General features: G+C 36.7%; 1 protein-coding gene across 1 annotated transcript in view; it reads right to left on the reverse strand.

Moving 5' to 3' along the window:
- The window catches only part of syt11a (synaptotagmin XIa), a 29,364-nt gene extending 14,381 nt beyond the window's left edge, over positions 1-14,983 (reverse strand). The window contains exon 1 of the mRNA XM_059509957.1: positions 14,750-14,983. Coding sequence (XP_059365940.1) covers positions 14,750-14,783 — 34 coding nt within the window. The 5' untranslated portion in view covers positions 14,784-14,983. The remainder of the gene's footprint in view (positions 1-14,749) is intronic.
- Between the last annotated feature and the right edge of the window lie 9,777 nt (positions 14,984-24,760).

A 24,760-nucleotide genomic window follows, 5' to 3' on the forward strand; every position in this document is an offset into this window, starting at 1 on the left:
ATATACTTCAACTTGGGAACAGTTTAAAGCCATCATTTTAATTTTTGTGTTTGCATACAGTAATGAGTGGTTTGTACTTTTAAAATGTATTTTGGACATGCAATTATAGAAATTATTTGAATTTATTACGGATTTTCATGTTGTCTTGCCTTTTTTGTCTATATATGCATTTTTATATACAAAATAAACATGCAGGGAACATCAACAATTTTAACATGAATGAATAACAACAGAAACTATGAACAACAGAAAATCTTCAACATTCATTGCATATCAAAAAGAAAGTATTTTTACATTAAAAAAAATTCTATTCTGCTGCAGAACAAATACTAAATACTGCGAACAAGTCATTTTCTTCATAACTCATAGTTTCATTTGGATGGCGACCCACATTCACAGAGCTGTGGGTGATAAAGAGATGGATGATGTTTCTAGAGAAAAACATCTGGTTTCAAAGTGAATATAACAGAACAAACACGGCCAGCGATGGGATCAAACTGAGGTAAGAGACTGACCCAGTTAGAAACAGAAAAGAGAGAAACATAAGAGGAGCAGAAAAAAACTTCAGGTCAGTTCAGACAAAGGCAAAAACATGAATATAAAAAAAGAGATTTATGGAGTATAATTACAGAATGTGTTTGCGAGTGAGAAAAAGAGCAAAAAAAACGGCTTTCTAGGTATTGAAATTATCTATGGTAATGAAAAACAATTGGGTATTGCTCCTTCCTGTTTAATTCATGACTATTTTCTTCTTGCTTGTTCCACAGCCATTTGCTAGCTAATGGGGCAGTTGCTGAGCACAGCAGGTATATTTATGATCATGGATTCTTCATTGCAGTCCATGAGAAGATCCACCAGCAACATTCACCTGACTGAAGCATTTACTATTCACACAGACCCAATCTCAACACACAGACGTCTCTTCTGTTTCATTAAAAACTGACAGTGCCGACAGAATCTGCTCATTTATATTGCTGTCATAACTGGCTCATTAAAACAAATCCCGCAAAACGTTCAAATGTCACCAACAGACCATAACAAGTGTAACCGGAGCTGGCAGGTGCTGCTTTAGCCCAAAGCTGCAGTGCATTCAATTAGGCAACATCACACTGTGGGTGCCCTCTGCCCAAAAACCTCTAATAACAGACATGGAAACAAGCTAATGTCTTGAGGACATGACACATGGCTTTAGGACAACTTGAAACATTCACAATTAACCCATGGTGGGAGTGGGAGTCTCATAACTCAAGAGTTTCTGAGCTGGGGGCATGTCAGTGATAAAACATGTCAGACTCAATAGATTCAGTGTGTGTTTTAATGGTAAATTCAATTTTTGTGCAGTAGAATATAGAACAATTTGATTTACAACATCTTCATCATTTGAATAAAAACAAGCAAAATCTCACCCAATGCACATTCTTTATTAATAATTTTGTAAATGTACTGTAGAGTTTAAAAATGGTCAGATTTTAGGTAGAAAAGGTAAATTGCGATAATAATTATATATGTATAATTATAAACTTCCCAGGAGGAAATTCTAGTAAATGACCTTCAGCCATTACTGTAGGATTGTTGCAGTATTTATCGTATTTGTAGGTCAGTTGTTGTTGTTGTTGTTGTTTTTATTTTAAATAACAAGCTGTAAGCTTATATACAGAAAACACTATAAAATTATAAATATTTCCTGGCCATGTATTTATTAATTAGCATTTATTACATTAATTAGTTTTATGATGGCCAAAAGCAAATACATACAAACTCTGTAATTAACACATACATGTCAATGTCTGCAATGAAATTCATATTTATTTCTATATTTTCTTTTTATATATTTATATATATATATTTTTTTAATCTGCAGGTGAATCAATGTTAAAAAATATTTGAATTTGATTCAAATCTGTAATATAGATGCCCACTAGAAGATGTCTGTCAAAATAAAAGTCCCTCTTCCGAAACAAAAACTCATACAAATGTAAACGGCTGCTACGATAATTAAACAATTCCAAGTATCTGTAATGCGCTTCTCAGGAAAGACACGACATTATCCAAAATAACTATTTAACACCAAAGCAGTACAAGGAGACAGGAACTGTAATAAAACACAACACAACTACAATACAAGTAACGGGAAGAAACACAGGGCTTAAATAAACGGATAATTATTAACTGAAACAGAACAAGTGTCAACTAATTAGGAACCAAGGAAACTAAGGAACGACAGGAACAGAACACAGATCAGTAAAACCAAACCAGAACATAACAGAATATACTGTAAATGTGATAGTAGCAGCTAATAGTGACTGCAATAACTATTGAAAAGAATATTGAAAATATGGCATCAGCCTAAAACAAACAGCTATGTGGGAACGATCAACCAATTAGCTCGCACAGCCTGGATGACATCATCAGAAAATGGAAGTTGTTTTAAAGATGAAGCATTTCATGTTGACTTTAAGAAACTTCTTATTGGTTCTGTGTGGAGCACAGTCAGTTTTAAAAGTCCTTTCCACTGGCTCCATTTTCTTTGTCATTCCCTTTCTGTCTCATCCTTTCATTTCTCCATTTACTGACTTGACACTCTTCCCTATTCTCTCTTTGTTAAATTCATTTCACACCCTTCTTTCTTCGCCCCTCTCTCCTCCCCTCTACTTCTCTCATCGCCTCTTTTCTCTCGCCAAACTCCAGGGCCCGGGGTGGTGAAGTCCTCGGGTCGCGGTGGCAACAACAGGTCCCTCTCTTTGCTCACGGCAGCCAGAGCTGACTGGAATAATGAGTCAGGCCCAGCTTCAGTGAGCTGATGAGAACAGGATGTGCTCTCCTGCCCCGCACAACAGCCTCCTTAAGGAAACGCCAGCCAATGAGAACACAGAAACCAACCACATGCCCGAGTAACAACATACAACAATAACGTCTTGGGAGACAAGCCACCAAAAACACTTCCAGCTGAAAGTGTAACCTTAATGAAACAGTATGCCACAAAATAACAGCCAAATGTGTTCTTTGTCATTTAGAATGATGTTAAAATAAAACTACAAAATAACTGAATGTAAAGTTTACAGATACTTATTTGAATGTTATATTCTATTTAAAATGAAAATATATTTCAGTTTAAATTCATGTTTTATGCATGTTAATAGTTTTTTTGACCCACTTAAGCAGGACTTCAGAACATAATTTTATGTAATTACTTCATTACGTCTGTTGTCTTTGAAATATGATTAAAGGGAACTGCCAAATATACTGACAAGCATTTATGGTAAACTAAAATACACTCCATTTCATTTCTATTGAACTTGTATGTCATGTACAGTGCCCTCCACTAAGCTCTATTTTAGTTTCATCTGACCTTAGAAGCCAGTCCTGTTTGAAGGTTTGGATGAACGAGGAGGATTTTTGTTGAAACCTTCCCAAACAACATGCGATTTTTTTTTTAAGATTTCTGACCTCAAGATTCAATGAATCTCTGTAATTCTCCAGCTGTGATCCTTGGAGAGTCTTCGGCCACTCAAACTGTCCTCCTCACTATGCATTAGGACGATATAACGCTCTTCCTGGCAGATCTGTAACATCTTTAGCAGACTTTTCCAATGGTAGAATTATTTTTTTTCTTATTCTTTTGTGAATATCAACAATCTTGTTCTGTACATCAGAACTATATTCTTTGGTTTTATTCTTTGTGATGGCTGATTAAGGGAATTTAGACTTTGTGTTCCTCATATTTATAATCCTGTGGAACAGGGAGTCAAGGCTGGACAATTTCATCCTCCTAGTCACCCTGGTGTGATAATATTTTTTTCAAAATATAATTTCAAGATATTTTACTCATAAGAATTTCTAGGGGTGCCAATAATTGTGGCCAACATTTATTGGAGAAAAACATTTATTTCATAACGTGAGTTTCCCCCACTTTCAATTGTTTTACTTCAATGAAACGTTAGAATTTTGTGAATTTTTCAAATGAAAGATCAAAAGGATAAATTATGCAGATATTTTTTCACAGCCACCTTTGCTCATATTTACCAAGGGTGCCAATATTAGTGGAGGGCTCATGTACAGTCACACACACACACATCTGGTTTACTATCCTTGTGGGGACTCTATAGGTTTAATGGTTTTTATATTGTAAAAACCATATATTCTATTGACCCTACACCAACCCTACATCTAAACCTACCCCTGACACAAAAATGTATACATTTTTACATTCTCAAAAACTAATTCTGTATGATTTATAAGCGTGTTTCCACCTGGTGACCTCAATTTAGATCCCACGAGTTCCCATGAGTCCCCACTGAGATAGAAAAACATGTACACACACAGAGACACACAGCATTAGCCACATTTCTGACAGCAAATTTAGTTGCTTTAGTGTAAAACATCAGTAATGCTCTGCTGTCTGTTACTGCAGCTCATCAAACACTCAAGAGTGACCCTACAGGTTTACTGAGACCTCAATTAAAATAATGTAATCTAGGTTGTTAGTTCATGAGTGAGGGTTGTTCATGAAACACTTTTAATCTGACATTATGACATGCACTTTTTAAAAGTGTATTTAAGTGTGTTAAGAAACATAGTCATGGAAGTGAACTTAAATAGCCTTTTATTTCGTTAATATATCATCTGCAAGTACTATTTATTATAAATACACTAAAGTGCACATTTAATAAAATTAGATGCACTTATTTTTCACAGGTGTATTACTTGGGTGTCTACTTGACTGCAAGTCTATTGGTTTCTTAATGCATTTAATCAAAAATTGCATAGGAAATTAGTGGCATAAAACAATTTCACACCTCTTCTCAATAAGTCACAGAATTTTGTATCTTCAGTATAGTTAAAATCCCTAAAGAAAGAGCAATAGTAATATTTATGCTTGCATTTAACATTAACGTTATCATTTCTGGTAGCATAAACCTGCTCTGCACTGAGAGTAGTAAGAAATATACAGACATTTTGTGGAATGATCAGCAAATAGTCTTTGATAATAAGAGACAAAAAGATGAAAAAACAAGGAATGGAGTAATGTGTAAAAATATATCATATAAAGATAGCTTATGACACAGAAAAAAGAGCAAGAAGGAATGCTAGATTAAAAAGAACAGAGAGACATAAGACGTTTGAAACTCCGGATTGAAAGCAGTATCTCTGATATAGAACTCAAAATAAATCCATCATTTTTCAGTAATGAATTACTCTGACATCTGCCAGCACAGCTGTTTAATACTATACTTGAAAGTTCAACCCCATTGGCTTTATATTTCCTGTCATTTAACCTAAATTATTCTGGCTTTCTGTTTTTCCCTCTTTTATCTATTTTTCCCCCCAGCCTCGGACGACCCCACCCTGCTTCAGTCCACACAAAGGCCAGACCGTCCCCGACTGGACACTCTCGACCCCCCGAGGGACTCAGAATCACATGATGTCTCTTTTGGCTACATGTTTAAAAGCCGGCTGCTTCGGTTGCTTAGGAACGATCCCTCTGAGAGACAAAGAGCAGGGAAAAAATCATTTTGTCCAGCCGATACACTCAGCTCTCGCTCTGGTAATTGTTTAAAAAAATGATAAATTAGTGTCAGTATTCAAACTGAAATCTGACATGGTAATTACAAGGAAACAACTCTGAATACTGTAACTATTAGCAGTCGATGCTAGGGCTTTTACTATTGCTTATATTGATTATTATGGATTGAACAAACATTTTTCATACATGTTTCTGTTACAAACATGAATGAGGCCTCAAATCAAGTGTGCTGTTACTTTTCAGCAATACTAAAGTCATTTAACTTTTGTCGTGTGGATTAAAAAATAAACTGGTACAAAAATCCTATAGACTTACATAAAAATCCATAACCTTATGTGAAACATAAGTGCACTTAATTGCATTGAACGTGCACTTTTAGTGTACATTTTACATGTAAATAGTGTATATACATCAGCAGCCAATTCTCCACACCGCAGACTGAGGACAACTTCACAATGACCGACGCACACTCTTTCTCCTCCTTCTCCCCACTCTCAGAGATGGACGTCTCCAAACTTCTCCTGTCCAGTCATCTACTACTTGTCCACTTGATCCGATCCCCACTCACCTCCTTCAAGCGATCTCTTCTTCAGTCATACCTTCGCTTACTCACGTTATCAACTCCTCTCTTCACTCTGGAACATTTCCCTCAGCATTCAAGTAGGCTCGGGTAAGCCCACTGCTCAAGAAACCATCTCTAAATCCAGCGCTTCTTGAAAACTACAGACCGGTATCCCTTCTTCCATTCATTGCAAAGACACTTGAGCGAGCTGTGTTCAACCAGTTTTCTATGTTCCTTGTACAGAACAACCTCCTGGACAGCAACCAATCTGGCTTCAAAAGTGGCCACTCAACTGAGACTGCTCTGCTCTCGGTTACTGAAGCCCTGCGACTAGCAAGAGCAGCTTCAAAATCCTCGGTACTCATCTTAATGGACCTGTCTGCTGCTTTTGACACCGTTAATCACCAGATTCTCCTCTCCACCCTCAGAAAGATGGGCATCTCTGGAACTGCACTCCTGTGGGTTAAGTCCTACCTCTCTGACAGATCCTTCAGTGTGTCTTGGAGGGGTGATGTTTCAAAGTCACAACACCTTGCTACTGGGGTTCCTCAAGGCTCAGTACTTGGACCACTTCTCTTCTCAATCTACATGACATCATTAGGATCTGTCATTCAGAAGCATGGCTTTTCTTATGACTGCTACGCTGATGACACCCAACTCTACCTCTCATTCCAGCCAGATGACCCGATGGTAGCTGCTCGCATTTCAGCCTGTCTGAGTGACATCTCTAGCTGGATGAATGACCATCACCTTCAGCTTAACCTTACGAAGACAGAACTCCTGGTGATTCCAGCTAACCCATTGCTTCATCACAACTTCTCTATACAGCTGGGCTCATCAACCATTACTCCTTCGAGGACAGCTAGAAACCTAGGAGTTGTGATGGATCATCAGTTAAGCTTCACAGACCACATTGCTACAACTACCCGGTCCTGCAAGTTTGCCTTATACAACATTAGGAAGATTAGACCCTTCCTGTCAGAACAAGCAACCCAACTTCTTGTCCAAGCTCTTGTTCTCTCCAGACTGGACTATTGTAATGCTCTCCTGGCGGGCCTTCCTGCATGTACTGTCAAGCCTCTGCAATTGATCCAGAATGCAGCAGCGAGGGTTGTCTTCAATGAGCCAAAAAAAGCTCACGTTACTCCTCTCCTCATCAGGTTACACTGGCTACCAGTAGCTGCTCGCATCAAATTCAAGGTACTGATGCTAGCCTACAAGACGACCACTGGCACGGCACCAACTTACCTAAACTCATTGGTTAAATCTTATGTGCCCTCCAGAAGTTTGCGCTCTGCAAGTGAACAACGCCTTGTGGTGCCATCCCAAAGAAGTTCAAAATCACTCTCACGGACCTTTTCCTGGACTGTGCCCAGCTGGTGGAATGACCTCCCAATCTCAATTCGTACAGCTTTACTGCAGTCTTTACTCATTTTCAAGAAACAGCTAAAGACTCATCTTTTTCGCCTGCACTTAACCAACTAACACTAGCACTTTTCCTTTTCTTGTCTTTTTAATTAAAAAAAAAAAAAAAAAACCTACCTATGCGTTCTATACTAGTCTAACTGAGACTTGTCATGGCACTTGTATACTGTTGATGTTCTCTTGTTGACCTGATTGCTTCTATTGTTCTCATTTGTAAGTCGCTTTGGATAAAAGCGTCTGCTAAATGATTAAATGTAAATGTAAATATAGTGTATATAAAAGTATATTATATATATTCCCCATATATAATATTAATACAATAAAAAGCTAATCAAGAACACTTGAATAGAGACAGTTTCTTAACACACTTAAGTGGACTTTTAAAATGTGCATAATGTCAGATTAAATGTTACTTTAAATTACTTTAAAGCCCATTTTAAATCATTATATTTGAATCTTTTGTAGTTTTTAAAGAAGTGCATTTATATTGATGTGTTGGCTAATATACTAAAGCGCTTAAAGTTAATTGATTATAATTTTAACTGTAGTGCGTTATTTATTATTACATTTCAAGTTAACATTTTAAATGAACTAAGTTGTAACTTCATCTTCATAAATGTGTAATTACAAATACATAACACACAAGTTTCAATAGAAATTCCATTAAAGTAGATTTTAGTTAAAATCATAAATTCTTGCCAGTACATTCAGCATTACACTTTAACCATTTTTCAAAGACAATAGAAGTAATTGTTACTTAAGTACATCAAAAATTGCTCTTAATTTCCACTAATTATATATATAAAAAAAGAAAAAAAAATAACAACAAATTTTCGTTTAATTGCAATTAACTTTAAGTGTCACAGAATGTTTCATTTAGTTTGCACTTAAGTATATTTCTTTAAATACTCTTTTTAAAAAAATACACTTAAGTGTACCTGTATTTCACAAAGGTCTACAATCCAGTATATATGGCCTCTGATTGGTCAAAAATTCCACTTAGCAACAGACTAAAATAACTCTTAGCAACCAGCACAGCATAGTGAGAGCAAATCTCTTCTATTTTAAATGAGCCGTCTTTTAATGCTCACGAATGTGCAACGGCCATCTCGACACATATTAATGTACGCCAGCACAGCTCATTCCTCAAAATACCAATACATTATCTATGCCAAACACACGCCTCTGATTATGACACACCACATAATGTGCTCCAGACACACAACCGGGAGCCCAATAGGAGTGTGTATGCATGTGGGCACACATGATTAACAATAAGCAGGACTAAATGGCCCACAAATGAGAAACGATCCCATTGTCTGTAGTCACCGCTGAGCTGGACAGCAGGGTGGAGCTCGTGGTGACTACAAATGAAGAGAAAGCAGAATGGGAAAATCATGAAGTTAAGAAAAGATGATCACGGAGCGGACAGGTGTGAAAAATGACGCTCAGCACTGCGATGCTCTCGGCTTTCACTGGTTCTTTTGATTTCGCTTATATGCCGCCCGCAGTTTTGTTCTCTGTTCAGGATCACAAAGAGGTTTAGTTAGCTGCCATGTGAGGACATGCTGTCGGTGGTGATATGACAGCTTCAGCTGAGTGAGAATGAGTATCAGCAGCAGTCGTGTTGTAGAGAGACAGTGTGTGCTGGATTTCAGGGGGGACAGAGAAGACGTGTCACTCTGACACCAGTCACATGCATAAATCAGGCCATTGTTCAGTCACTGCAGCTTCACCCACACACACACACACACACGAGAGAGAGAGAAAGAGAGAACGAGATGTATACATGTATCCGATATGTGTGATAATATAGTCAAGGCTAGAAATTCACTTCAAAGCCTCTTCGGCTTCAAAACCATCTCTTGAACTGAATTATTAATTATTTTTTACTCTGCAGTAAAAAGAGTTGGAAAAGGATCAGTTTTAATCACTATCTAACATTCATGTAATAAAATAAGATATAATAAAAGGGACAAGCTCTTCATTACACACACACACACAACTAAATCTGTCCACAAGACATTCAGTTGCGATCAGTGAATCGATGAAACCTCCATCTAAAAATGTTAATATAAAAATGTGCTTCTTGTGTAAATTAGTATTTATATATTTAAGGGAAGAACAACACAGAATCAAACTAAAAAATTTACTTACACAAATAAAACAAAGCAATATCAATAATGCCTTTAAGATAAAAACCGCAGTAAACCAGAGTACAGTAAAAGAAAACACTACATGCAGAAAATACTATTTCAGTGTTTCTACTTCAAAATTTCACATTTAACATTCATTTGTAATTGTGAAATGAACTAGCAGTTTCTGAGTGCAAATCTTTTTTAACCAAATCTGTTTTTGGTGAAACACATTGAATCAAACATGACATTTTTAAGTAGAAATGCTAAGCTATTTTCGTGTAAAAAAGCTCCAATATTCGTTGTTTTATTTACAAATTCAGAAAAAGATTTTTTTTTACAGTACCTTACAGTGTATAATGAAATTCTAAGATAATAATTACCAAATTTTACCAATAAAATAAGGTCATTTTTAATCAGACTCATTCAAGAAGCATGACATAACCCTATATTCTTCTGCTGCCAACATTAGTCATCCCAATCGGATGGTGAATCTCCATTAAACAAGCACAAGAGAGCTGCTATTGACATTTGAGACTTGACCTGGTCACCTCACTTCCTGAAAGCATTTTCTTGGTCCTATTTTGCTCATAAAAATGATGTCCTGTAAGCCCAGCCGACTCTTTGCTCAAACAATGACGGCACTGTTATCTGAGAGGACTTCACATTGGATTAATATTGATACAGACTCAGAAACCAGCTACTAGGTTCACTATTTGCAATAACTGACACCCTTAACCAACTGTAAATGGTCTTTGCACACTGAAAGCTAAAATGCTACAAAATCAGAACATAATAACTGTGTAACATACAGTATCATAAAGTGATATTTCAGCGTGGGTGTGGCTATACCGTGTAAAGAGAAACATATCAGGCAGTGTGTGGCATTAATATCTGTCTTTTTTTTTTAAAATGACACCACCACATGACCAAACATCAGCGAAGCACAAAAAATTTAACGTAGCCTAAATGCAAAGGAGGAGCAGAGACGAAACGTACGCAGCAAATTGCTGCAAAATCCCAGCCATGCTCGCCAGTAAGGGAGCAGGGGTGCGTTCTCCGAAACTACCTTAGCGCTACGTCGTTCTTAAGTTGTACCTTAAGAAGTACCTTATCGTTAATACGTGGTTTCCGAAACCTTCTTAGTTAAGTATACCTTCTGTAAGTCATGCGTTCGTAAGGTTGGTCTGGAGCGCTCTTAGCTATACCTTATCGCTGCTGACGGTTCATACCGCTAGTGGCCACCACTACGCAAAAAGATTTTTTACATCGCAGTTTAATTACACATAGAAAATTTTATATGAACATTTAATATAAAATCTGATTTAGTATTAAAATTACATTTTTACTTTACTTTAAAATTATACACATAAAATACTTAAGTTGTTATAGCCTACACCCAGTGTATGGAAGTGTTTTCATTAATAAAGTTTCCATACACTAATGGTTGTTAGCTTTTTTAATTACTATCCTAAGGCACATCAGCTGGCGAACCATTTGACAGAAAAGGCTTAGGAGTCTATATAAAGAAAGATGAGTTTACACAAACTTTATAGCTATGGCAGCGCGACAGCGAGTAGCTACTTGTTTTAAATCAAAGACGGCGGCGTCCGCGGAGCCAGTTAGAGTTTGTCAACTACTTTATAAGAGAAGCAGCACGGAGCTCGACGGAGCTACCCCCTCAGCCCCGAAATTCAGCTGCTGGCGGCTCTTCGTTTTTATGCCGTGGTGGAGTTTTCTGGAGGTTGTTGGGGATGGATATGGGCTGAGTAAGACCTCAGTGTGGCTGGGCGATCTCTTTTTGCGGACTTTTTTCCCCCACATAGTGAATGTCGGTATGTCTCTCATGCTTGCGCTTTTATTGAGGAAATCATCCAATTACACAAATGAGCGATTTACGCCAATAATGTGATACGGCTGGTGGATAATCAGCATACGTTGTGGAGAACATTAACACACTTATGGCCGTGAGGGTTTGGGATTGTACACTTGCTAAATTATAAACACATACTCGTATTTATTTCTGCATGTACTTATTTCAATAAGCCCCGATAAATGCAGTTTGTACTATTTCTAAAATGCTTCTTTATAAAGAATATTGTTTTCTCAATACTTTACCTATACCACTGTGAAGGAAAGAGCGCACAATCGATCATCGAGGCGTCGATATCAACCTATTCAGCGCCTCCACCATGGACAGCAACTGCTAAGGTCGAACTTAAGAAGGTTTACCTTAAGCAACATCCAAAGGTATAGTTCGGAGAACACACGTAGCAAAGGTATACCTGTAGTTAAGGTGTACCTTTTGAGTATTCGTAGCGCGCTAAGAGACAACGTTATCGGAGAACGCACCCCAGGTCGGTCAGAATTACAATTACAATATATTTACTACTGAACCGTTCGGTTCTCCACACACGGCTCGGAACACACTGGGACCGCTGTTCAGCTTAAATCTGACAAAGCATCTGTAATATAGTTTACTATAAATAACACTAAAACAAACAGGGTTCAGCTAATATTTGTTTCTGTTGATGGATTAGCATTTTGGGTTCCCAGACATTACAACAACTGCGATGAGAAAAAATAAATAAAAAACAATCTGTGGACAAACCATTCACTCTTGTTCAATACGAATACGAACACTGGATCAGTGCGTTCTTTTAAAGTGACAGTCTTATATTAATCGAACAGCAATTTCGCTGTTTCGCTGTTTACCTTTGATTACTTTATTCAATTTCTGTAATTAAAAACTAATGCTAGACCTTTTGAGTCAGAGCAGGAACCTTCAGGTAAAGTTTAAGCTCTAAGCAAAACTAAACATGCTGGCTATACTCTAAGAAAATATGTGCTTTTATGATTTATAAGATCATCAGTAGTAGGACTGTGGTCATGGGGACACACAATTGATGGTTGCATAATTAATATAGATTATTGAAAGTGCTTATTTCACATTGCAGAGAAACTTGATGTGCAGAGTGAGAGAGAGGGGATTAAAGGAAAGATGATAGAGACAGTAAACGCTTTGATAGTCCATTTGATTATTTTGCCCGTCCACAGTATAAGGTCTATTACAGTCTATATATATATATATATATATATATATATATATTTGTAATTAGACATTTGTAATGACAAAGTTGCAATTCAGTGTATTTAAAATATATTACATTTAAATGTAATATTGACAAACACACTACAGTTAAAATTATAATCTTTACTTGTGCTGTAGTAAGTCAGTCAACACATCAAAATAAGGGCACTTCTTTGAAGCATGACAAGAGATCATTAAAACATAATGGTTTCAAATGTACTTTAATGTGAAACTATTATTTTGATCATTTGACATACTGTACTTTTTAAAGTGTACTCAAGTGTGTACTCAAGAAACAGTCTTGAATTGTCTTTTAATCGATTAATATTATATTATCTGCAACTACAGTTTTATATATATTTAAAGGACATTTGAAGTACACTACAAGTGCACATTTAATGCAATTAGGTGCACTACAAGACATTTTGGTTGCTTCCATTCTATTTCTGTGCTGGATAGCTCCACCCACAGTCAAATCTCATTGGCCAAAACCCCACTTCACATAACTGTACATGATACACATACATCGTCCTGGTTTTCTATTGTTGTCACATCAAACTGCATTTTCGCTTTAAGAGTAGACAAACAAATCGCTGGAAACTTGTAATAGCTACTGAAGAAGCAAAGGGTTTTATCTTCCCTCATGGCTTCTGAAATCCCAAATCTCTATTTATCTGGCTGACTGGTCCTGGTTATTTTCCTCTCGAGCGCACATCTTGCTGCTGATTCTGCTCCTACGCACTGAATTGTGATCCAAGATGCCTCAGACGTGTTCCTAAAATACCTGACCCAAACTACATCACACGCATTCACCAGGAAACGCGTCAAAACCGCACACCTCCCCCTGCGCATGACATAATCCCCATAAAGACGAACAGAAAACAGTGAATATATCCGACCGTTGATGAACAATTTATATTGGTTATAATTAGGAACTTGGATTATAAATGAATGAGATAGCCCAGATAGCCACTCCACTATTTACAGTATTTTTTTAAATATATAATTCATATATTATATTGAGTTGGCTACTCAGTAATAGTCATTGACAATTTTGCTATCGAAAAATGAGTGGTGTTTTTGATCTATCACATCATACCCATTCATTCCTGTAAAAATCATCTATTCTCTGTGGTGTAAAAAAAATAGGACCAATACTAAAACAGTGATATGACAGATGGTCATAAATTCATATAAAGTGTATTATACATAGATAATGTCTTATAATACACCCAATTATCACCACACTTATTATAAGCATGTAACAGGCTACATATATAGTATTATACGGAATATAGTAGCTAATATATGATCAGAGCATTTGTTTATTATGCTGTTTACTATTGAATAGACCTAACTGTAGTTTGACTTTATTTTTGGAAAGATATAGGACTAATAACAATAATGCATGTTATATGGCATTAGAATGCAATGCTTGCTATAATGCATGATGTATTGATGTTTCATGTAAAGTGTTATCTATGTGCCAATGGTGAGGAATACACTGAATAAAGCAGCAGCTGGTGCTCGTGCACTCAACAGACATGACGTCATGCACGCGGTGCCACAGCAAAGCTAGAGTTTAGTTGATCTAAACATGCCTTTTCTATAACAAATGCATTTATTCCTGCTTTGGGAATCTATTTTAAATGAGACCAATCATCAGATGACACTGCTCGTGTGTAGATGAACACACTTCATGGTCTGTCAGGTCAATCGTGTAGGCTTCATCTGCGCTTTTTACACTTCATTGGTCAATATTAAGATGTTCTGCTTATCTATTTTATAATAAGCCATGTCCTGCTCTAACTATAATAGAATATATAATAAACTGATATAAATGGTTAAACATAATGTGAAGAAAATATTGCTCGGAATGTTAAGTGAAAAATAAATAATAATCCCATTAATCTAAAATATGATTCCAATATGAATTAAAGTCCAAATAAACAAGTATCGAATAATTTAGGCTAGTGATCCCGCTTAATGTAGGATCAAAGATGTTCACTCACCATAGCTTGGTTTAATATTAGTCATCTCAGCCATTTTGAAGTCCAGTGGCTTGGCTGTGATCAGAAAACAAAAAATAAAAAGCCAAGGAAATGAATTTCTATTTTATTTCCATGAATTTCTCCAGACCGATCCTCCAGCTGAAATGGGTGGCCGAGCTGTGGATGTTTTCTTCTGTGCCTGCGCGCTCCTTAAGGATGCGCTCGGTGACGCGCCCGCGCTCCCGCCTCCTCCTCCTCCTCTTCCGCTCCAGATGCGCGTGTGATGATGAAGATGCTCAGGGCGGATGCAGCGCCTACTCAACCTAAAATCATATACAAACCCTTCAGCTCCACCTACAGTCCTACTCTATTCTTACATTATAGCCTAACTTAATGTCATATTTAAATGTACATTATTTAAAATTGATAATATTTTTGTAAATAATTTAATTATTTATTTTAGAATAATAAGCACGTTTAGAATATACCATACTAATTTTTTCACTGTATAAAACTAAATATTACTTGGATATTTATAGGCTATAATTTTTTCCACTAATATAAATTTATATAAATGTGAACTTTCACTAATGAATAAATTTCCAGGTCTTTTCCAGCTGCTTTTGATTGCTTTTATTTATAAGTGAATGATTCGTAATTAAATTGAAAAATAAAATTTTATACATATCACATTTTATTTATATAAATAACTTTTTTAATTAATAAATTTACATGTCTTCTCCAGCTGTTTGATTGCTTTTATTTATAAGTGAATTAATATTATTATTATTATTTAAATTGAAAAATAAATTATATACTAATTGTTTTATTTTCATATATCATGTTTTATTTATATAAATATGAACTTTTTTACTAATTAATGCATTTCCATATCTTTTCCAGCTATTTTTGATTACTTTTATTTATAAGTGAATTATTAATAATAATTAAATTGAAAACAAATATATAAATATGAACTTATTAATTTCCATGTCTTCTCCAGCAGTTTGATTACTTTTATTTAGAAGTGAATTATTATTATTATTATCAAGAAACTCTACCGACCTCAGTGTATCAGTCTCTCCTCTCTTCCTTCTCTGCAAATGTCTTCACGGCTAAAACATCTTACTACCACAACAAAATTAACAACTGTTGTGATGCTCGGACACTTCAAAACTTTCTCTTCTTTACTTAATCTGCCACCACCACCTCCTCCATCGACTCTTACAGCAGACGCCTTTGCGGTTTTCTTCACAAATAAGACAAGAACCATCACTGACCAATTCTCCACACCGCAGACTGAGGACAACTTCACAATGACCGACGCACACTCTTTCTCCTCCTTCTCCCCACTCTCAGAGATGGACGTCTCCAAACTTCTCCTGTCCAGTCATCTACTACTGGTCCACTTGATCCGATCCCCACTCACCTCCTTCAAGCGATCTCTTCTTCAGTCATACCTTCGCTTACTCACGTTATCAACTCCTCTCTTCACTCTGGAACATTTCCCTCAGCATTTAAGCAGGCTCGGGTAAGCCCACTGCTCAAGAAACCATCTCTAAATCCAGCGCTTCTTGAAAACTACAGACCGGTATCCCTTCTTCCATTCATTGCAAAGACACTTGAGCGAGCTGTGTTCAACCAGTTTTCTATGTTCCTTGTACAGAACAACCTCCTGGACAGCAACCAATCTGGCTTCAAAAGTGGCCACTCAACTGAGACTGCTCTGCTCTCAGTTACTGAAGCCCTGCGACTAGCAAGAGCAGATTCAAAATCCTCACTACTCATCTTAATGGACTTGTCTGCTGCTTTTGACACCGTTAATCACCAGATTCTCCTGTCCACCCTCAGAAAGATGGGCATCTCTGGAACTGCACTCCTGTGGTTGAAGTCCTACCTCTCTGACAGATCCTTCAGTGTGTCTTGGAGGGGTGATGTTTCTAAGTCACAACACCTTGCTACTGGGGTTCCTCAAGGCTCAGTAATTGGACCACTTCTCTTCTCCATCTACATGACATCATTAGGATCTGTCATTCAGAAGCATGGCTTTTCTTATGACTGCTACGCTGATGACACCCAACTCTACTTCTCATTCCAGCCAGATGATCCGACGGTAGCTGCTCGCATTTCAGCCTGTCTGAGTGACATTTCTAGCTGGATGAATGACCATCACCTTCAGCTTAACCTTACGAAGACAGAACTCCTGGTGATTCCAGCTAACCCATTGCTTCATCACAACTTCTCTATACAGCTGGGCTCATCAACCATTACTCCTTCGAGGACAGCTAGAAACCTAGGAGTTGTGATGGATCATCAGTTAAGCTTCACAGACCACATTGCTACAACTACCCGGTCCTGCAGGTTTGCCTTATACAACATTAGGAAGATTAGACCCTTCCTGTCAGAGCAAGCAACCCAACTTCTTGTCCAAGCTCTTGTTCTCTCCAGACTGGACTATTGTAATGCTCTCCTGGTGGGCCTTCCTGCATGTACTGTCAAGCCTCTGCAATTGATCCAGAATGCAGCAGCGAGGGTTGTCTTCAATGAGCCAAAAAAAGCTCAAGTTACTCCTCTCCTCATCAGATTACACTGGCTACCAGTAGCTGCTCGCATCAAATTCAAGGTACTGATGCTAGCCTACAAGACGACCACTGGCATGGCACCAACTTACCTAAACTCACTGGTTAAATCTTATGTGCCCTCCAGAAGTTTGCGCTCTGCAAGTGATCGACGCCTTGTGGTACCATCCCAAAGAAGTTCAAAATCACTCTCACGGACCTTTTCCTGGACTGTGCCGAGCTGGTGGAATGACCTCCCAATCTCAATTCGAACAGTCTTTACTCATTTTCAAGATACAACTAACCAACTAATACTAGCACTTTTACCTCTCCTTCTTTTCTTGTCTTTTCATTTATTAAAAAAAAAAAAAAAAAAAAAAACAACCTGGCTATGCGTTCTGTACTAGTCTAACTGAGACTTGTCATGCCACGTGTATACTGTTGTTGTTCTCTTGTTGACCTGACTGCTTCTATTGTTCTCATTTGTAAGTCGCTTTGGGTAAAAGCGTCTGCTAAATGATTAAATTTAAATGTAAATTATTATTATAAAAAATCTATATTCTAATTGTTTTATTTTTATATATAATTTTTATATACTTAGTAATAAATATTAATTAATTTCCACGTCTTCTCCAGCTTTTTGATGACTTATTTACAAGTTAATTTATTTTTATTATTAAGACAGTAAGAAAATAAAATGATATAATGATTGTTTTATTTTTATATATCATGTTTTATTTATTTAAATATGGACTTTTTTTTTACTAATTAATGCATTTCCATGTCTTTTCCAGCTGTTTTAGATCATTTTTATTTATAAGTAAATTGTTAATAATTAAATTGAAACATTTTATAATATACTAATTGTTTTCATTTCTTTATAAATCATATTTTTATATAAATATGAAATTTATTAATTTCCATGTCTTCTCCAAGTGAATTATTATGATTATTAAAAAAAATAAAGCTACATAATTATTGTTTTGTTTTTATATATCATGTTTTATATAAATATGAACATTTTACTAATTAATTAATTTTAATTATAGAGATTATAATCATTTTATAGAGACTGCATTTGCTTAGAATTCCTTGATTTATTTATTAATTCAAGGTATCTAAAGCACTATTTTGATATTTCTAGGTTTTCCGTGACTGCATAACCCTGTATTTATTTACATGAATAAATACCATGTAAGAGCATCATTTGACACAAAGAAATACATCACAAACATATCTGTATCAAAATGATTTTTTCTTCTTCTTTTTTTTTTACTTTGGTGTACAGTCAACATATAGGAGCAGAACATCCTTTAACAATAGAATAATTATAATAACAACAAGAATTGAAATGACAATATCAATAAAATAGTCAATTCAAATATATTCACACTGGATAACATACTGATAAATACTTGTAAGAAATAGTTTTCATTTATGGAATGCTGTTGATCTGAATTCCAGTTGGGTGATTGTCATGTGACTGACACACATTATCCTCACACAATACAGTATGCGCCCATCAGTGAAAAAAAACACACACATTCTAGGTAAAGTGTTACAAGGGACTAGGCCATGTATTTTTGAGAAAAGAAGTCATCCTTCGGAGTTGAACAAAAAGTATTTTCTAAATGAAAATCTAAATTACAGTACAGAATACAGAGGAATAAAGTTACTCTACAATGGAAATAGTAACTGTACGTCCGTCACGATGACACATGGGCTTCATTGTAATATATTTTCATTTTTAAAGCAAAATAAGCTGCAAAATGACATCGAACCTTGTTATATAAATGGCGATCGGTTTAAACCAGTAAAATGTTTTGAATCATACCTGTACGTCTATGCACTGAAGTTGCTAATGACAATTAATCACCTGCCTATATATCTATGTTATGAATGTTTCTATCTTTAAATACAACAAATATGTTTTAACACCACTAAGGTGTGTATGGGATGTGTAATGCGAGAGCTTAAATCCATTTCACCCAAAATGACCTCATGATAGCATACAGGTTTAAAGATAACTCAACACTGATTGCGTACATTGTTGTATGTATGTATGTATGTGTATGTGTTATGTATGTATATGTAGCATGTATCTGATGAAATACAGCACAAAGGCACTCATCGAAACAATGAGTAAACCTGACATCTCAACTGAATGTTTTATAGCAACCGTCATTCAAGAAAACTAAAGAAAACAAGGCATTATTCTTTACCGGAAAGGCTCATAAATCTCAACGTGACCTGAGCCGATGTGAACAACCCTGCAGATGAAGAGTTTGCATCTTTTGCATCTCCCAATTTACAAACATCATGTGGGGTCAAAACGAAGAAACACTCTATGACTGTAAGATGACTGAAACATCCCTGACATACTTCATTGCTTAAAACTACAGAAACATTTCAGACCAATAGAAGGTTTGCGATGTTCATAATCAACGTGAGAATCACTGGGAAGGGCTTTTTAGTAATTGCAGAATCTATCTATGAACAAAGGAGCACAAAGGAAAGGCACAAAGATTATTACTATGGAAACACTATTTGGAACGCAGAACATCATACAAGCCTCTACTAAATAAATTCACTTAAGTTGTGACTAATCACAGATAACACCTTTCAAACACTGAAAATAGAGAGGATGTGATTAAAGTCAACATGAAATGGCATTTGCAAAGCATTTACTCCTGTCATATTTCAACATAAATTCACAGCCAAATGCTATAGTAAGTGTGTTGTGAAGTTTGAGGGATGGTAATAATTTGTAATGTTTTTAAAATAAGTCTGCATTTCTTTGATAAAAAAATGCAGTAAAACTACGGAGCCCCAATAGAGGCATGCTGATGGGAGGAAAAAATAGATTTCAATGCTTTTGTGTTCTCTTGCTAAATTTCTGCTTAGGAAGCAAGATTTGTGATGGAAATAATGAGGAGGGAGAACAAACTAAAAACAAGCTTTGTGAGCCAGCACAAAGTTTCTCAGGGGAACGCAATAGTTCGGGCATATAACGCAAATGTTTTGCGAGCGAAAGGAAGGTTTCTCAGGGGAACGCAATAGTTCAGGGATATAACGCAAATGTTTTGCGAGCGAAAGCAAAGTTTCTCAGGGGAACGCAATAGTTTGGGGATATAACGCAAATGTTGCGAGCGAAAGCAAAGTTTCTCAGGGAAATGCAATAGTTTGGGGATATAACGCAAATGTTTTGCGAGCGAAAGCAAAGTTTCTCAGGGGAAAGCAATAGTTTGGTGATATAACACAAATGTTTTGCGAGCGAAAGCAAGGTTTCTCAGGGGAACGCAATAGTTTGGGGATATAACGCAAATGTTTTGCGAGCAAAAGCAAAGTTTCTCAGGGCAACGCAATAGTTTGGGGATATAACGCAAATGTTTTGCGAGCGAAAGCAAAGTTTCTCAGGGAAACGCAATAGCTTAGGGATATAACGCAAATGTTTTGCGAGCGAAGGCAAAGTTTCTCAGGGGAACGCAATGGTTTGGGGATATAACACAAATGTTTGCGAGCAAAAGCAAAGTTTCTCAGGGGAACGCAATGGTTAGGAGATATAACGCAAATGTTTTGCGAGCGAAAGCAAAGTTTCTCAGGGGAATGCAATGGTTCGGCGATATAACGCAAATGTTTTGCTAGCGAAAGCAAAGTTTCTCAAGGGAACGCAATAGTTCGGGGATATAACGCAAATGTTTTGCGAGCGAAAGCAAAGTTTCTCAGGGGAATGCAATGGTTCGGTGATATAACGCAAATGTTTTGTTAGCGAAAGCAAAGTTTCTCAGGGGAACGCAATAGTTCGGGGATATAACGCAAATGTTTTGCGAGCGAAAGCAAGGTTTCTCAGGGGAATGCAATAGTTCGGGGATATAACGCAAAAGTTTTGCGAGCGAAAGCAAAGTTTCTCAGGGGAACGCAATAGTTTGGGGATATAAAGCAAATGTTGCGCGAGCGAAAGCAAAGTTTCTCAGGGGAACGCAATAGTTTGGGGATATAAAGCAAATGTTTTGCGAGCGAAATCAAAGTTTCTCAGGGGAACGCAATAGTTTGGGGATATAACGCAAATGTTTTGCGAGCGAAAGCAAAGTTTCTCAGGGGAACGCAATAGTTTGGCGATATAACGCAAATGTTTTGCGAGCAAAAGCAAGGTTTTTCAGGGGAACGCAATAGTTTGGCGATATAACGCAAATGTTTGCGAGCGAAAGCAAGTTTTCTCAGGGGAACGCAATAGTTTGGCGATATAACGCAAATGTTTTGCAAGCGAAAGCAAGGTTTCTCAGGGGAACGCAATAGTTTAGGGATATAACGCAAATGTTTTGCAAGCGAAAGCAAAGTTTCTCAGGGGAACGCAATAGTTTGGGCATATAACGCAAATGTTTTGCCAGCGAAAGCAAAGTTTCTCAGAGGAACGCAATAGTTTGGGCATATAACGCAAATGTTTTGCCAGCGAAAGCAAATTTTCTCAGGGGAACACAATAGTTTGGGGATATAACGTAAATGTTTTGCAAGCGAAAGCAAAGTTTCTCAAGGGAACGCAATAGTTTGGGGACAAACACAAATGTTTTGCGAGCGAAAGCAAAGTTTCTCAGGGGAACGCAATAGTTTGGCGATATAACGCAAATGTTTTGCGAGTGAAAGCAAAGTTTCTCAGGGAAATGCAATAGTTTGGGACTATAACGCAAATGTTTCCGAGTGAAAGCAAAGTTTCTCAGGGGAACGCAATAGTTTGGTGATATAACGCAAATGTTTTGCGAGCGAAAGCAAAGTTTCTCAGGGGAACGCAATAGTTTGGTGATATAACGCAAATGTTTTGCGAGTGAAAGCAAAGTTTCTCAGGGAAATGCAATAGTTTGGGACTATAACGCAAATGTTTCCGAGTGAAAGCAAAGTTTCTCAGGGGAACGCAATAGTTTGGTGATATAACGCAAATGTTTTGCGAGCGAAAGTAAAGTTTCTCAGGGGAACGCAATGGTTTGGGGATATAACGCAAATGTTTGCGAGCGAAAGCAAAGTTTCTCAGGGGAACGCAATGGTTTGGGGATATAACGCAAATGTTTGCGAGCGAAAGCAAAGTTTCTCAGGGGAACGCAATAGTTTGGCGATATAACGCAAATGTTTTGTGAGCGAAAGCAAAGTTTCTCAGGGGAACGCAATAGTTTGGGGATATAAAGCAAATGTTTTGCGAGCAAAAGCAAAGTTTCTCAGGGGAACGCAATAGTTTGGGGATATAACGCAAATGTTTTGCGAGCGAAAGCAAAGTTTCTCAGGGGAACGCAATGTTTAATGAGACATTACAATTGCTCTATGAGATTGCAAATATTTTACAATAAATGGCAAATGCTATGCAAGAGACTGCAAATGTTGTGTGACAGATCGCAAACTTTTTACGAGATCACAAATGTTTTACGAGATTGAAAATGTTTTACAAGAGATTGCATGTGTTATGAGAGATGGCAAATTTTGTGTGTCATCGCAAATATTTTGCAAGGGATTGCACATTTTACAAGAGATGGCAAATATTGTGACATTGCAAATCTTTGCAAGAAATTTAAATTGTTTTACGAGAGATTGCAAATGTTTTACAAGATCACAAATATTTTGTGAGGTTGCACATTTTACGAGTTTTACGAGAGACCACAAATGTTGACCACAAATGTTTTTTCAAGGTTGCCCATTTTTGCGAAAAAATCTGTTGTTGTTTTAAAGAGATCCCAAATATTTTCCAAAAGTTGGCAAATTTTGTGCAAGAAATTGCTAATATTTTACAAGATCAATATATTTTTTTTTAGAGATTGCAAATGTTTTGTGAAAATGGAACGCAGTTCTTTTGCAAAAATATAATTTTTCCTCCCATCTTCATATTTTCTTCCATATGCCCTGTGGCTCCATAAAACAAAAATAACAATTAAATATTTTTACAATTTAAAATAACTGTTTTCCATTAAAATATATTTGAAAATGTAAATTATTCCTGTGGTGGTGTCATGCACAATAAGATCAGCAAGACGTGTTAAGAAAGTAAACAGGATAATTCTTGTTTTCATGTTGACTTTAACGTTCTATAATGAGGTTCCACTTTTACTATTAGATTTCATTTACTAAATATTTGCATTTGTACTGGATGTACATATTAAAAAAACAAAATGAAGGGTCTTTCAATAATGCAAAATTTCCTGTAAGTGTACAGTAAAATATAGACATTTCAATTTGGGAAGCCAGCAAAACATTAATGTTCATTGCTCGAAGCCTGATGTTTAGATGTTCTACCCGTTTGCAAAAGGTCATAGTGGTATGGGGCTGAATTTTGGTCACAATCCAGACATGAGTTTCTGGATGAGATAAAAGCTAAAGCTGAGTTACTGGTGTTGGCAAAACCCGTTGTTTGAAATCGGTCAGTCGGTGCATCAAGAGTCTACATTCGGTTCAAGACAGGCCCTGTTTTGATTTGGTTAAAGTATGAGGTGAGCATGACGTCCAGAAAGTAGAAGATTCCAGACACATTTTGGCATAAAGAAAAATCCACTGGGTTCATGCTTGATTATCATGAGGTAATCTGGCTTCGGTGAGTTACACCACATGGCAAATGATTTGGTTACAAACACCGAACTGCTTCACAATACTAATACCACCATTTTAAAGCTGAACAATTTTTTTTTTCTTCTTTTTTTTTGGTATGAAAATAAAAGAGCTGGAAGGCTATTGCAAGTCTAACTAATAAGATGCCTGGATAGTAAGCTGCATCATAGCTGAGTTGAGGTCCACATGTCGAGGAACACAGCACAAGCACAGAGATGATGAGCGTTTTGTTTTGACAGTGTGTCCTGTTATCTGTACGGTTCAGTATGTCTTTCAGAGTCAAGTTTGCATCTACATCAGCTGGTCCTTTCCAACGCTTCCTGAAGTGACCAGCGGCAAAATAGAGATGTACATTTGCTCCGAGGCATTTAGTGCTACCAAACCCTTGGATCTCAAGATATTCTGAGTTTATGCAAAAAACTTGGTTGGAGGTTGAACAGTCTCTTCCTCACTTGACCGTGTTGTGTGTATGTGTGTGTTTGTGTAACACCAGAGCGTAATTGATCACAACCATATGGTTCCAGGAGTAACAATACCATTCATTTTCTCCACAGAGATTCGAGTCAGTCTCTCTACCCAGTATTTGAACAAATGTTTTTCGCAATAAACTTCAAATATAGAGTATACAAACTAATTTAAATTCAAAATGCATATTTTTTGTAATGTTGATCTTGTAGCTCAAAACTCTTGAATAAATGGAAAAAATACTTCTGGAACCATTAGTTATTGTTGCCTTTTGTGTTATGTTCAGACATTGACCCATAAATTTTAAACCCATCAGATTTTAAGCTTTTTCTACCAGTATTGCAAAACTATTAGGCCCTAATATTCTTAGTATAACTGCATGATGTGCAAAGCTAGAAAGGCATATGAACAATAAAGCTATTTCCCTGAA

This window comes from Carassius carassius, chromosome 25 (genome assembly GCF_963082965.1).
Source record: "Carassius carassius chromosome 25, fCarCar2.1, whole genome shotgun sequence".
In the NCBI taxonomy this organism is placed as follows: domain Eukaryota; kingdom Metazoa; phylum Chordata; class Actinopteri; order Cypriniformes; family Cyprinidae; genus Carassius; species Carassius carassius.